Consider the following 14,224-nt stretch of genomic DNA (forward strand, 5'->3'; position numbering starts at 1 on the left):
CATGAACTAAAATATCAACAGAGGTTCTCTCTGGCTCCTAAGAATATGGGTCATTTCTTTTCCCCTTCTGCTTCTCTGAATTTTCCAAATCTTCTGGGCTCGATAGACACAAGAGGAAAGTTGAACTGAACTGGTCGTGCTAAGTAATTGGGGTGTGAAACGGATCCGGCCCTCGAGCGGGTGTGCGAGTGTGCGTCCCCGTTACAGTAGGGCGAGGGTGCGAACAGGAGTGTGTAAGAGTGTGGGTGCCGGCATGCACACCATGAAATTCGGCGTGGAGGTGGGAGCGACCGTGGGCGAGCGAGCCGGCGCCAGGTGTGTCGGCGCGGGTGTGTGAGCGGAGGGGTGGACTGGCACGGGTGCCCGTGTGAACACTTGGGTGTGTGATGGCTGGGGGGTTGTGAAGGCAGGTACGCGAGGCAACGTGTGTGGGAACACGCGGGCGCGCGTGTCAGCAGCTGGGTGTGAGCTACGACGTAGGAGGGTATTTGCGTGTGAGTGGCCACGTGTGGGTGTGAGGGTGGATCCGCGCTCGCGCTCGTAAGGGGGTGTGAAAGGGTGAGAGAGGGTGGGGCCGGGGTGTGTGCGGCGGCGAGTGTGAGCGAGGGCAGCAATCCGCGGGTCCGGGGGTTCCAAGCCTGCACCCCTCTTGAGGGCCTTCCACCTCCTTCCTCACCGGGGTGGGTGGCCGTCAGGGCTTCGCCCAGGCCCCGCTCCTGGCTTTGGCCGACTTCCCCAGGCGGTGCCGCGTGTGGCCCCTGCAGCCGGGGGGACGAGGGGCAAAACTCACGATGCGGCAACTTCCCGCGGCTCGGGCCCCAGAGCGGGCGGGCAAGGTCCGAGGGAAAGCACCCTTTCCCTTCCGGTGTGGGGCTCCGGGCAGGCCACGCGAACTCCCAGAAGACCCTCGGCTCTGGAAGGTCAGGGCTCCGCGACGCCTTCTCCCCCCCGCCGGGAGAGGCAAACGGGGCAACCAACAAATCCTGTGCAAAGCTCTGGGTGGCAACCAAAGCTTATCATTCTTTTTTTCTTTTTTTAAGGCTTTTATTTATTTATTTGAGAAATAGAGGGAGTAGGGGAGGGGGGGGGAGAGAGAGAGAGAGAGAGAGAGAGAGAGAGAGAGAGAGAGAGAGAACATCCCAAGCAGGCTCTACGCCATCAGCACGGAGCCGAACACGGGACTCGATCCCACGAACTGTGAGATGGTGACCTGAGCAGAAATCAAGAGTCAGACGCTTCAACGACTGAGCCCCCCGGCCGCCCCCAAAGCTTGTCATTCTCGCCATCCCTCCCTCCTCCAGCCTCGACTCCTGACGCTTCCAGTGCAAACCCCGTTCACTCACGGCCGTCGGGCTCTTTCATCTCCGCCACAAGAACAGCTTCACTTGAGGTCATTTGGATGGGTTTTTTCGCGGCTCAGCCTGCGGACAGAGGCCAGGCCGCTTCACACCCCGTCAAGCCCGGGTGCGCTCTGGCCTTTCCGGGCCGTGCAGACCTCTTCACGTCTCACTGCCCCCAGCGGCACGGTGCTCCCCACAAACCAGGGGTATCTGCTGAGGAGGCCCCCGGGAAGCAGGCGTCCTCCGAGGCTCGGCGGGTCCCTCCTCCTCCACGGCAACCCGCGAGGCCGAGACCGGGTGAGGTTGGCCGGGGAAGCCAACGGCCCGGGGGGACAACGGCCCCGCATGCAGGCACCCTCCCCTGACCACGAGGCACTTGCTAAAAACGCCACACTGGGCTCCCGTTCCACACGCTCTGCGAGTGACACCTCCCTCGACGTGACTCCCACCGGGGGCTGCGACGGCGCGTCCCCTTCCCTTGGATCTGGCGGACCAGTGACCGTCGCAGTGAACGGAGTGTGTGGAGGTGACGCTACGGGATGTCCAAGGCTAGGGCACAGCGTCTGGGTTTCCTGGGGACCCGGCCACTGTGCTGTGAGGTAACCCAAGCAGCCCATGTGGAGAGACCAAATGGAGAGGCCACACGCAGGCAATCCTGCCACAGGCCCAGCTGAGGTCCCGGTCGACGGCCTGCATCAACCACCATCACCTAAGAGGCCTCTGGAAGATTCCAGCTGCCGGAAGAGGCTCCGGGCACCAGGGAACTGGGGAAAGGCACCACGCCACGCCCTGTCCAAACACTTGCCCCACGGAAGCCATGAGCATCCCCCAACTGCTCGTCTACACCCAGGGCGTGGTTTCCCGCCCTGGCTCCTCCCTCCACCACTCACCTGTCACCCTAACCACCGGGTCACACGCGTGTCTGAAGCACAGGGCGCTGGATTTCTCGCTCCTACGCCCACCTGCCCTGGCCTCTCCGCCTCGGCTGGCACCTTCCACCCTGTCCACGCTGCAGCCACAGCCCCTTCCCACAGCCCTGGTCTGCTGCCGGATATTTCGGCCTGAAACATGCTGCAAATAAGCCCGTCCCAGAAGCACGAATCCAGTCACTCCTCTGCGGTCCCCAGCGTCCTCAGACTCCCAGAGCCGGGGACTGGGGGACAGAGTCTCAGTGTGGGAAGATGGAAAGTTCTGGAGCGGGATGGTGGTGACAGCTGCACAGAAGTGTGCATGTGCTCAGTGCCCCTGAACTGGACACTTAGAAATGGTTAAGGTAGTGATTTTGTTATATATATTTTACCACAATTAAAAATACATGTACAGGGGCACTTGGGTGGCTCAGTCGGTTAAGCCTCTGACTTCGGCTCTGGTCATGATCTTACCGTTTGTAAGTCTGAGCCCCGCATCAGGCTCTGTGCTGACGGCTCGGAGCCGGGAGCCTGCTTCGGATTCTGTGTCTCCCTACTCTCTCTGCCCCTCCCTCGATCACGCTCTCTCTCTCTCTCAAAAATAAACACTAAAAAAACTTTTTAAAAAAGATAAGGAAACGCATTTTTAAAACTTAAAACATACACACACACACACACACACACACACACACACACACATATATATAATATAAACAAAATGGACACGGTCCCCACGGCCCCTGGGTAACACCTACAGCAGACAGTCACCAGGCACTGCCAGAGCTCAAGCTGCCACTGGGGAGCAGAGAGCGGCTTCAGGCCACGCCGTGTCCCTGCGTCCTGCCTGCCCGGCCACCTCCCTCCCCAGCACACGTGAACTGACCCAGCAGCTTCCTCCGGCGAGCCCCGGACAGCCTCCGGATCCTCCGCCGGGTCTCACGTGTCCGTCCCGGTCACCCCAACGTCAGAACAGCCGTGGGTGATTGGTGCCCCCCGCCCCCCGGGGGTGGGGAAGGTCGCAGGGGAAAGGGCAGGGAGGGTCCCTCCCGGAAGAACTGCATGGCCACCCGTCTTTCGAAATCAAGTCCACTTTATTTGAAACTTTTCACATGCCACAAGTTTACATGAAAATACCCATTCAAAATGTCATTTGGACACAAAATTCAGGAGTGGGCATCACCAGACAGATACGGAGGTCTGTGTGGAAAGGCAGGTGACACATATTTGGTCACTTAGCACCTGGTCACCACATACCGTGAGACCCCCTGCCAGCTCCCCCCACACCCCCTCGGAAACGTGCCGAGCTCAACGGCTCCGGGTCGGCCGCGCGGGGACAGGCAGTGGTCGGCTGGCAGAGGGGCGGCTGGTGGCAGCGCTGGAGACCCCACCTGCGCCACGGTGTCACATGACACCCCCCCACCCACCCGCTCCAGTGAGCAGAGCAGACACGCCTCCAGTTCACACGGTCAGGACTCCACGGGAAACTATTCCCTCGTCGGGTCTGGCAGCTTCTGGCGCAGACTGAGCCTCCCAGGTGGTGAGTTTGGCTCCCTGACCTCACAGCGACAAGCAGCCCCGGGTCCCCCACGTTCCCCATCTGGCTGGCCCGGAGAGGACCCTGTGACGTCAACGCCACGCCCCACACTCCCGTGGTTTCTGGAAGAGTTCCAGAAAGCAGACATTCAGGTGACACCACCCGGCCTATATCCGAGACCTTAGACCTTTACGTGCCCCGTGAGAATTCTGCGCCCCCGACGCGGAGAAGGCAGGCGAGCACCGCACGGGCACCGAGCCCCTGCCACGTGATCCCGTCCCCTCCTGCCCAAGCAGGGGAGGAGGTTCAGGGCCAAGGCCACGAGAACTTGGGGCGCCCGTCCTCCTTCCACATCTCCATTGCCTCAGGTTTTCTGGCCGAAACCGCCGAAATCTCCCACCGTTGGCCTCACCGATTTCTCAGGTCACAGTATTTCTTCTTACAAAGTCTCAGCAATTCTCCAACCTCCAAGGAGCAAATAACAAGGGCGAGAGGAAGCGGGAGGCTGCCCGCTGCCCCAGGGCCACTCAGAGGTCGTGAGGGTGGGTCCACAGGGCAGGGTCCCCGTCCTGCAAGGTGGGGACAGGTCGCGGGGTCACTGCCTTCTTGGCGCAGACTCTGAGAGGGCCGCTGGCATGATCAGGATGGCACGTGCTGGTTTCAGACCCTCGTGGGCCCATAGACATCCGGGTCCTCCGGCTCCTGCGGCCCCGCTCCCTTGGGCCCGCTCTCCTGGCCAGAACCCGCCACGTTTGTCCTCCCGTCCGATGGCCCACAGCCGGGGGCCCCCGTGCAGAGGTGGTTGAGGGGGCAGTGCCCCCAACACCCAGCCTTGCAGAGCCACCCGAGGTGCATGGGGCATCACCCAGGTCCCATCCTGGGCCACAGTCGCCGGCCCGAGCAGAGCACACCCTCCAGCCTGGTGGACACGTTGGGTCCTCAGAAGGGTAGCTGCCAGGCAGGGATAAGGTCTGCCCCCCAGTCATTTGACAGAGTGAAGAGTCCCCAGTCCAGCCTCCTTGGGCTCGGAAATGAAAATACTCGCATGTGACAATGAAAAGCCAATGGCAGGGAAGGGAGCCTGCGGGCCTCTGCTCTCCTGGCGCTCCGGATGCCTCCCCCCGCCCCCCCACCCCCGGAGCACCTTCGGACGCCCCGGCCAGGGGCTTTGGTGGCGTGGCAGCAAAGTCAGGGCCCGGGGAGCAGCACGGCCGGGCCGGGAGAGGAGCGAGAGGAGTGAGCCGCCGGGTCCAGGGGCGAGCTGGGCCCAGGAGGGAGGAGCGGCCGTGGGAGGGCAAGGGGGCTTCTGTTTCAACAGGGATAAATGCCCCGATCTCTCCTCCCTCATTGTCATTCCCACCTTGTCCCCGGGCCGCTTTCTCTCTCTCTCACACCCACACACGCTCACGCGCACACGTGCACACATGCACACTCGATCACATGCAGAGGCGAGCACACGGCAGGCGACACTCACGCGTGTGCGCACAGATGGACACGTGTGCACATGCACACGCAGCCACCGGTGCTGACCAGGCCCCTCTCAGCAGGCAGCATATGGTCCGCACTTAACAGCCCAGTTCTGCCAAGTGGGGACCATTAGGGTGGGTTCTTTTCCCAGCATAAAATGCTGCAGAATATAAATTGCAATTAACGCTGCTGCCAAAATGGCACTTAGCGCGAACAAGCACATTATTAACATCTGGTGGATCCTGTCTCGGGTGTCGAGGCAGCGGAAATTCTCGCCCTAAGTAGAAGAACGGTTACGGGGGACGCTAACGATACAAGGTCTACTGTTTGGGGGCCGTCTTCCACCGCAGCTCTTGCCCCAGCCTCCGGTGAACGGCCCCTCCCAGCCTGCCGGTGGGCGTAAGCGATGCCGCTGGTTGAAACTGCTTGCTCAGGACAATGGCCGTCCAGGCCGGCGCGTGAACACACGATCGCAGCCTCTGGACAAAGCGCGTTCTCCAGCCTGAGCCCAGGTGGCTCTGAAGGAGACCACCCAGGGCCCTGGGCCACCTCCCTCCCGGGTCACACCTCCCTAGCGGTGAGGCCTCGACCAGACACACTCCTGCACTGAGCACGAGAAGTCACTGCCTGCACTGACCGCGCTTGCCTGGGGGTCTCTAGGCACCGCCTGAAAGAAATGTCCCCAAACTGGGGAGGGGAGGTGCTCCCACCAACTCTCGGACCCTCATCTACGGCCACGTGGCCCCCTAGGGACCTCAGCCCTGTCTCTCCGGGGCCCAGGGCGGTCTGTCCCTCAGCCTGCAAGGCCAGGCATGGCTCTCAGACTGCATCGGGACCTCCAAGGTGAAGGCTGCAGGGCATTCACCTGCAGACAGCCTGCAGACCAGTCCCTCTGGCCAGGCTGCAGAGAACTGCCAGCTGCAGCCTGGGGCAAGGAAAGGGCGTGCAAACCCCCCCCACCACCACCACCAGCCATGCAGACCCCATCCACTCAGGGGACAGCAACCAAAGTTGCTGGGATGGGCAGAGGCTGTGGACAGACTGTTTCTCCCAGGGCCCTGACCCCAGGCCTGCTTGATTCCTGCAGCTGCTGTCTGCCCCCTCCAGCCCCTCAGCCCGGTGGGGTCGGAGGCTGCTGAACCGTTTTCCCCTCACGAATCCAGGGAAGGAAAGGCGAATGAAAAGCCCAGGGACCTGGTCTTCTAGTAGATCAACTGTAGGACACGCTACACAGAACGGGGGAGTGGGGGAGACCGTCACCACAGAAACCAAGCAGGAAGACGGCCGGGCTGGGGGCCGGAAAGCAGATGACAGCCAGGATGGGCCCCGGCAGCATGAGCAGGGCCGGGTGGGTTCTGTGCCCCTGGCCCAGAGCACGAGGCCGCCTCCACAGACTGGCCTGCCCGTGGCTGGAAGGTGCCCGGCATCCCCACCAAGTCTCCAGGAGCATCGCCAAGGGCAGTGGGGCCGGACTCTCTGGGTAGAAGGAAACCAACCATAGCCCCTCAGAAGCTCCCGGATGAGGGGCCAACGGCTCCAGGGGAGTCTTGCAGTCGAGAAGGCAGAGGCAGTGGGCTCCACACAGGGAGCGAGGCCCTGGACGCTGGGCAGTCGCTCCCCACTTTTGGAATAGCTGCACTGAATTTTTTAAAGTGCTAAATAAAGCTATATGAAATGGGGTAATTTGATCCCTCCTCTGGCCTTAAATGTCCTTCCTAACTTTTAATATTTCAGGTTGCTTTAATGAAGTCAGGTGTATCTCTACTTTCCCAGAAACACGGGGCTTCAAGGGGGCTGCAGGTTTTAAAGCCGAATGTCATGACGGCCGTACGGTGGGCCAGACCCCAGGCCGTACCCCGCAATCCCAGCCCCGGGGGCGCCCTGCCCAGCCAGCGGCCCTGAACTTGGCTGACGCTGTCTGCCTGGAAACATACTGGGGACATTACTGGGTTAAAACGTGTCTTACTGGGAAAAAGAAGCCCAAACGTGCAGCCACAAAACCTGTGAGCTCCCAGCTGGCCTGAGGGAAGGAGAGCGCGGTTACCGGCAGCATGGTCGTGTCACAGGGTAAGCCGAGTCACCCTCACAGGCACCCGCGCCGTCACCGCAGCACTGGGCCCCCGCCGCCCCTCCACAGAGCCTGACAGCAGGTGGCCAGGAACACATGCACAGACGGACACTCTGGAGGGCTGAAGTAGCAGTGGGGGCAGCCCTGGGGGCCTCATCAGGGCCCCCAGGAGCCGGCGCCCCACGTGGGGCCCTGCAGGTCGCCCCGACAGCCGGTTCTTCCTTCTCATCCTCCTCACGGATCTGAACCCACGATTCAGCGAGGGCCAAGAGAAAGCGAGAGGAAGCCCCGGGGGGGCCCTGGGGGTGGTGGGTGCACAGGACGGCTGGGCGGAGGGGGCTTTCTTCGTCTTGTGACCCAAAAGGCCCTGGCGTCCGGCAGGGGCAGGCGGTGGGCAGGAGCGGCGAGGCCACGCGCCCACTCGGGGCAGTCCCGCTTCCTGGCCCAGGAGACGGACAGAGGCGACATCGGCAGGCGAGAGGCTTGGCTGACGGAAGCAGCTTCGGCCAGTGCGAGCTGAACCTGTCACCACCACAAGTTCGGTGGCTCCTCGGCCACTCTGCTTTTAAATAAGGTGATCTCATCCAGGTGCACCATGGGGACGTCCCGGATGACATTGGTCAGGCCCTCGTGGAGCAGAGGGAAGATGACGACATTCAGCGCGGGCCGCTCAGCCTGGAAACTGAACCAGAGGCAAGCCGTTAGCGGGGCCCTGTGGAGGTGGGCGCCGCGGGGGCAAGGCGCGGGGCTGCAGGGGGAAGGCGCAGGGCTGAGCCAGCCCACCCACCAGCAGAAATGGGCCTCCGGGAGCAGCGGGGCGGGGGGCAGCCAGAGGGAAAGCCACCGACTTAGGGTGGTGGCATTTCTGTGGGGTTCACAGGAGACACCCAGACACCCATTCTCCTGCCAGGGGAGGGACCAGGAGAGCGGCCTGGCCTGTCGGAACAGGCCATCGCATTCCTACACAGTGGGGGCTCCTGGGAGCTGCAGAAGCCACGCCTGGCCAGGACAACACCCGCAGGGGGTGGAGAAAGAAATGGCAGCCAAACCTGCCTGCCCACAGGCCACCCTGTGGGCACAGAAACCCCCAAGTCAGAAGAGGCGGCCCTCTGCCCGGCCCTGCTGCTGGGAGCCACAAGCCCTCACCTGAAGTCATGACTAAGGGGGTCAGATTTCCTCCCCACCCTCCCCACCCCACAGAGGGGGCAGTCTGCCCTGCCCACAGCACACAGGAAGCGTCCAACTGCCACGGAAAGTCTCGGGTCACCCTCCCCGGGGCCCCGCGTGGACAGCCAGCGGGGTGACCAGCCCCCATCACCCTGGCCGTGGGGCCCCGCCCTCCCTGCTTAGAGCAAAGGCCCTGTTGGTACCCGCCCACTCCGCACAGTGGCCAAGAGACAAAACACAAGTGTGGCTGCAGGAGCCCCAGAAAGACAACACGCTGGTCCCTACGGAGTGAGACAAAAGACCTCCAGACCCCAGAGCGACTCTGGTTCTGGAAGAAAGGCCCGTCCCACGGGCCTCAAGGGGCAAGAGATGCAAAGGTGCCCACAGGACAGGGAACCTGGGCATCTGGCAAAACAAAGGCAACTCCCCTACAGCCCCGGGACTGCTGAAAGGGACCAGGAAACCGCGCCCCAGCCCTCCCTGGGGTCCCCAGTGGACACAGTGATGGATTTACGACACGTGGAAAGTAAATGCCAGAAAGGTACTCATAAAGCTGGATGCTTTGGCAATAAAGATGCCAAGAAAATGCCTCCCGGTTCCGCATTCAGTGGCCTGCTCGCGGGCGACGGTGTCTGTGACCGTGAACCTCAAGGCAAGTCCTTGCCTGCAAACCCGCCGCGCAACTGACTTGAAACAAAATACCCTCGGATGTGGGATGTGCCTGCAAAGACTCCCCTGCCCGCCAGCCTGCCTTCCCGAGGCAGCGTCACCCCAGGCTCTTCACAGGCTGCTGTCAGGATGCTAACGGGGGATTAATTTCTCACCCAGAGCCAGGACAGGAATGCAGCTGCCTGCCTGGCTTTGCTCCTCGTGCGCAGCCCCGGGGGCGGCTCCGGGTGGCCGCCCAGGTGGCCGGGCCCAGCAGCACTTGGGGCCGCACACAGAAGGTCCCCGGGGCCACGGGCAGACGTGCTACCGCCACAACTGAACCCTACGTCCTTCCCTCTCTCAGTTCACACCTGGATTCACGTGGACTTGGACAGAGCTCCGGGAGCACACCCACATTTCGCGGTCTCCGCCAAGCCCCTCCCTGGGCCTCAAGGAGCCCGTGCTCTCTCAGCCACAGCCTCAGGGCCCCTTCAGGGCATCGCCCCCGCTGGCCAGCCCGGCCTGTGACACCACTGGACATCACACAGCAGGCGGGCCTCGCCCAGAGCGAAGACGTGGTGACAAGTGGGAAGACGGCAACCACTCGCGTCCAAGTGCAGGGCTGGGCTGCCTTGGGGCGGGGGGGGGGGCCCACGGGTGAAGGCGAGTCCTTGATAGGGCAGGGGTGGCGGGGGCGGGGGGGGCTTGTGTGATCCGTCCTGCTCCCTGTACCCTGCCACATAACTTACATACGTGCTACAATGTTCTTTTGCGTGATGCAAATATAGTTTGAAATTCAAGTAAACAGATCCAGTGAATTAAAACTTCTGGCTACCCGCGTTCAGAAGCCACACAACACGGAGGACAGGTCGCCCCTCAGAACCTCTCCCCTGCTCAGGGCCAGGTGCATTGCTAACCATAAAGACCCAAGGCCGAGCTTCTGGCCCTGAGTCACGGAGGGCGAGAGCCAGCCCCCGGAGGTCAATGGGCTTGCCCCCAGGTGTCACCCTGAGGTACCCTGAGGAGGTCTCCGGTCGCGGTCCTCAGGCCCGGCTACGCCCCGTGCGGTCCTGGACGGCAACGCCAGCCCGGGACAGGCATCGGGCAGAGCACAAGGCAGGTGCCCTGGCCTTCCCAGAGCTGCACCAGCAGAAACCTCACCGAGGAACAGAGGGACCCACACGCGGAGGCCTGCTCACCTGTCCTAACGCCGGCACCTGTGAGCTCGGCTGCCGGGCTCCCACCAGGAACAGTGACAAGTGACAGCAGAGGCGGGGAGGGGACCCCACAAGAAGCAGGAGAACCAGGGGTCACGGTGGATGGGGCAGAAAGCCTGCCCTTCCTGGAGGGCCAGAGGACGATGCTTAAGAAAAGGTAAACTGTATTTACTCTCCACCATTTAGAATGGCTGGAAGGAAAGAAAAATTCTACCTGAGGCTGTTGCACACACACCAGGAGTATTTAAACAGCGCCTTCAGCCACCCAAAAGTCTCAGGACCCAAAATGCCTTCTCTGCACGCTCTCGAAGCAGAAGAAATGTTTCACTTCTTTTTTTTTTTTTAATTTTTTTTTCAACGTTTATTTATTTTTGGGACAGAGAGAGACAGAGCATGAACGGGGGAGGGGCAGAGAGAGAGGGAGACACAGAATCGGAAGCAGGCTCCAGGCTCTGAGCCATCAGCCCAGAGCCCGACGCGGGGCTCGAACTCCAGAACCGTGAGATCGTGACCTGGCTGAAGTCGGACGCTTAACCGACTGCGCCACCCAGGCGCCCCTAGAAATGTTTCACTTCTAAACCACTGCTCCGTTTAAAGAGAAAATACGACAGAAACGGTACAGGAGAGCGCAGAGGCCCGGGCACCGCCTCAGCCGGACCAGCCGCCCGCCCGCCTCGCCACCTCACGTGCGTCTTGCTGTCGTACTGAACGCGCTCGTTCTAGACGTGGCTTAGGGGACACAGCAAAACGTACATGACATGGGTCAGCTTTGTTGTGCGTGTTCCAGTCCTTGACATCTTTATGTTAAACAAGGACACGGCACGGCCACAGCAGCGGGACCGTGTGCACTCCGGCCTGACGGAGACGGGGCGCCCAGCACGCCGGCGGGCATCGCCCAGGTGCACACACGCAGGGGCCTTTCCTCTTACTACTGTGTTGGTAAACGTCAGCTAACGTGGTACAATTATTTCTGCGTTTTGAATTCTTTCCTCAGAATAAGTCCCAGAAACAGGGTTACTGGGTCAAAATGTATGAACACTTTTACACCTCGAAGGACAAGGCTGTAACGACCTCAGACAGCAGTGACGGCCACGGTGAGGAGCCCGTGGGCTGACCCACCCACCCTCAGGGGGTCAGGAGAACACTGTTCCAGCACGATCAAGGTGGAGAACAGCTGGGGGCTCCCCCATCAGCAAGGGCACCTTCGTCCTGTGAGCCCACTATGCGTCGGCCCGCGGCCCTTTCGGAGAAGCGGACAGAACGGGCCTGGACTCTGTGCTCATCACCAGCATGAGCAGACAACGCGGGGGCTCTGCACAGTGACCATGCTGGAACCGGCTCTGGGCCCGACTCTAGAGTGAGAGAGGGACCCTGGGACCTCACGGCCTGCACGTGCCACAGAGGCGGGAAGGGGTCCTGGAGGGGCAGGCCGGATGCAGCCTGGAGGCAGAACTGGTTCTATCAGCTTCGAAACACCCGCCGGGTGTACTTCTTTGCAGAGAAACTAGAAGCAACATTGAGACTCACAGCCTCTTCCCCTCAAGACAAAGATCTTTTAGAAAAGCCAAAGTGGGAAGATAAGTCAGAGAAGCCACCCATATGGTAATAACAGTCTTCAAGAAACACGAAGACAGGGGCGCCTGGGTGGCGCAGTCGGTTAAGGGTCCGACTTCAGCCAGGTCACGATCTCGCGGTCCGTGAGTTCGAGCCCTGCGTCGGGCTCTGGGCTGATGGCTCAGAGCCTGGAGCCTGTTTCCGATTCTGTGTCTCCCTCTCTCTCTGCCCCTCCCCTGTTCATGCTCTGTCTCTCTCTGTCTCAAAAATAAATAAACGTTGAAGAAGCACGAAGACAGACGGCAAAAATCAGTGAAACCTGCAACAGGGAGGAGAGAAGGGACTTCTGTCAGAGTCCACAGAACTGAGACGCTGCTCTAGGGAGCAGTACAGGCACACTGCCGAGCTCCTGGACGATCCCACAGATGCCCAGCGCCCACCTCAGAGTGGCCCGGGTTCTGCCTGCGGGTCCTCCCCTCATGGCCAGGAAGTACCCCAGGAGAGACTAGACCTTTCCGGTCTCCTGCCCACCAGCCGGTGCAGCCACAGCCCGCTACGGGGTACTGGACCTCATCCCGCCACTCAGGTGGCCTGGACAACATGGACCACGGGAGATTTTAATCACTGAACCGTCTTCTACACTGATCAGCAGCGTGGGGCTCCAGTCTGGCCCCTGATGTGGCTCTCCACCCCCCTGTGGTGATGTGTAGCCGGCGGCTACAGCGGGTCCCACGGCACCTGGCCCAAGGTCTGCCTGCTCCCAGATCCAGCCCCTTGGGCCTCCCCCACCAACGGAGCCAGAACTCACCAGCCTCCTAGCTGTGAGGCCAGGCCAAGGGCTCCCCCCGGCTGAGCCCGAGAAGCAAAGCCCTGCTGGCCTGGTCCTTTTCCGGGTCACATGTGGATCAGCAATCCAGGTGGGAATGACGAAATCCTCCCAGAAACCTGCCCGGAAACCGTAGTGAGGCAACGCCATTCACGGTGGAGCTCAACTGCCCCTTTACCAGCAATGAAGGCTGCAAAACAGCGCTAATTCTGAATTTTAAAATCCACTTTCAATTCTAAAGCTCCCAAGGTTCCCCAGACTTGAACAATTGATCGCTCCATCTGTAAACTTTACTCGTTTCTAAACACATTTCCAGAACACAAACGCAGACGGAGCCCCGCGGCACAGGGGCGTGGGCGGCCCGGCAGCCAGGGCCCCGGCACCGGCCGGGAAGGAGCTCACGGGCTCGGGGCAGGGTCGGGGAACGTCCCTCCGGCTCGGGCGGCTAGGAACTTGCAGCGAACCGCCTGCCGACCTCACAGGCCCACATTCCTCGCCAGCACAAGACTCTCCAGGACACCTGGGGGAAGGAATTCCCACACAGGCCTCGCAGGCAGAGACGTGACCCCGTCTCGTGGAATGTCCGACCCGAGGCGCAGAGGCTCAGGGGGGGCGGAGGACATCGCCTGCCCCTGCCCGGGGTCGGGGTTCCTGACATTCCTGAAAAAGGAGGCTGCCCCACTCCGGCTCGAGACCCCTCAGGATGACAAACGACAGAGGTCAGTGACAAGTAAACACGCGCGGCCTGGAAAGACCCGGGATGGGCGAGGCCCCCGGGGCACTGGCCCCTGGAACGCCACCACCTTCTGGAAAGCACCCGGCTGAGTCTCAGAACCAGCACGTCCTCACATCAGACACCTCTAGCAACGGACAGGAGACGCCTGAGGGCACAAGCCTCTTCTGCCCCGCCGTCTTGCTTCCCTGAGGGCCCCTGCCACGGAGACAGAGCACGCGGGGGATCATGGGAGCAGCAGAGGGCCCCTCGCTCTCAGGATGACCGGGACAGTCCCCGACCTCACGAAGCCGGGCTGCCCCATCTGCAGAGCAGAAGGTCCGCCCGCCGCCCGTGTAACACTCACCAGGGCGGGCACAGAGTCGGTGAGATGCTATTTTAGACAGGAAACTCAGCTCAGACAGAAGAGTGACTTGAAGTCACAGAGCGAGTAAGTGAAGAGGCCACAGCGTGAGCCCAGCTGATGGGATCTGAGGGCACAAGGTAGGGCTGAGCTCAGCAGGATGCCACACAGACTAAAGCAAGCTGCCGTCACTCTGTGTGGGACACCAGGAACACTGGAGGGCTGACACGGCCCTCGCCCACCCCCCGGGGGCCACGAGGCCGCGCAGGAAGCTTCCAGGAAGGGCAGAGTCAAAGAAAACCAGAAAAGCTGACAGCCCCCTGGAAAAGAGCCCTCCCCACCCAGTACTAGGCCAGGGGACAGCGGACAGCAGAGCTGTGGCTTGGTGTGCGGCTCAGACCTGAAAAGTCAAAGGACAG

General features: G+C 61.5%; 1 protein-coding gene across 1 annotated transcript in view; it reads right to left on the bottom strand.

Moving 5' to 3' along the window:
• Positions 1-3,320: 3,320 nt before the first annotated feature.
• The window catches only part of FBXL18 (F-box and leucine rich repeat protein 18), a 44,704-nt gene continuing 33,800 nt past the window's right edge, over positions 3,321-14,224 (bottom strand). Inside the window, exon 5 of the mRNA XM_043559602.1 lies at positions 3,321-7,999. Coding sequence (XP_043415537.1) covers positions 7,843-7,999 — 157 coding nt within the window. The 3' untranslated portion in view covers positions 3,321-7,842. The remainder of the gene's footprint in view (positions 8,000-14,224) is intronic.

The sequence above is a fragment of the Prionailurus bengalensis genome, chromosome E3 (genome assembly GCF_016509475.1).
Source record: "Prionailurus bengalensis isolate Pbe53 chromosome E3, Fcat_Pben_1.1_paternal_pri, whole genome shotgun sequence".
Classification (NCBI taxonomy): Eukaryota; Metazoa; Chordata; class Mammalia; order Carnivora; family Felidae; genus Prionailurus; species Prionailurus bengalensis.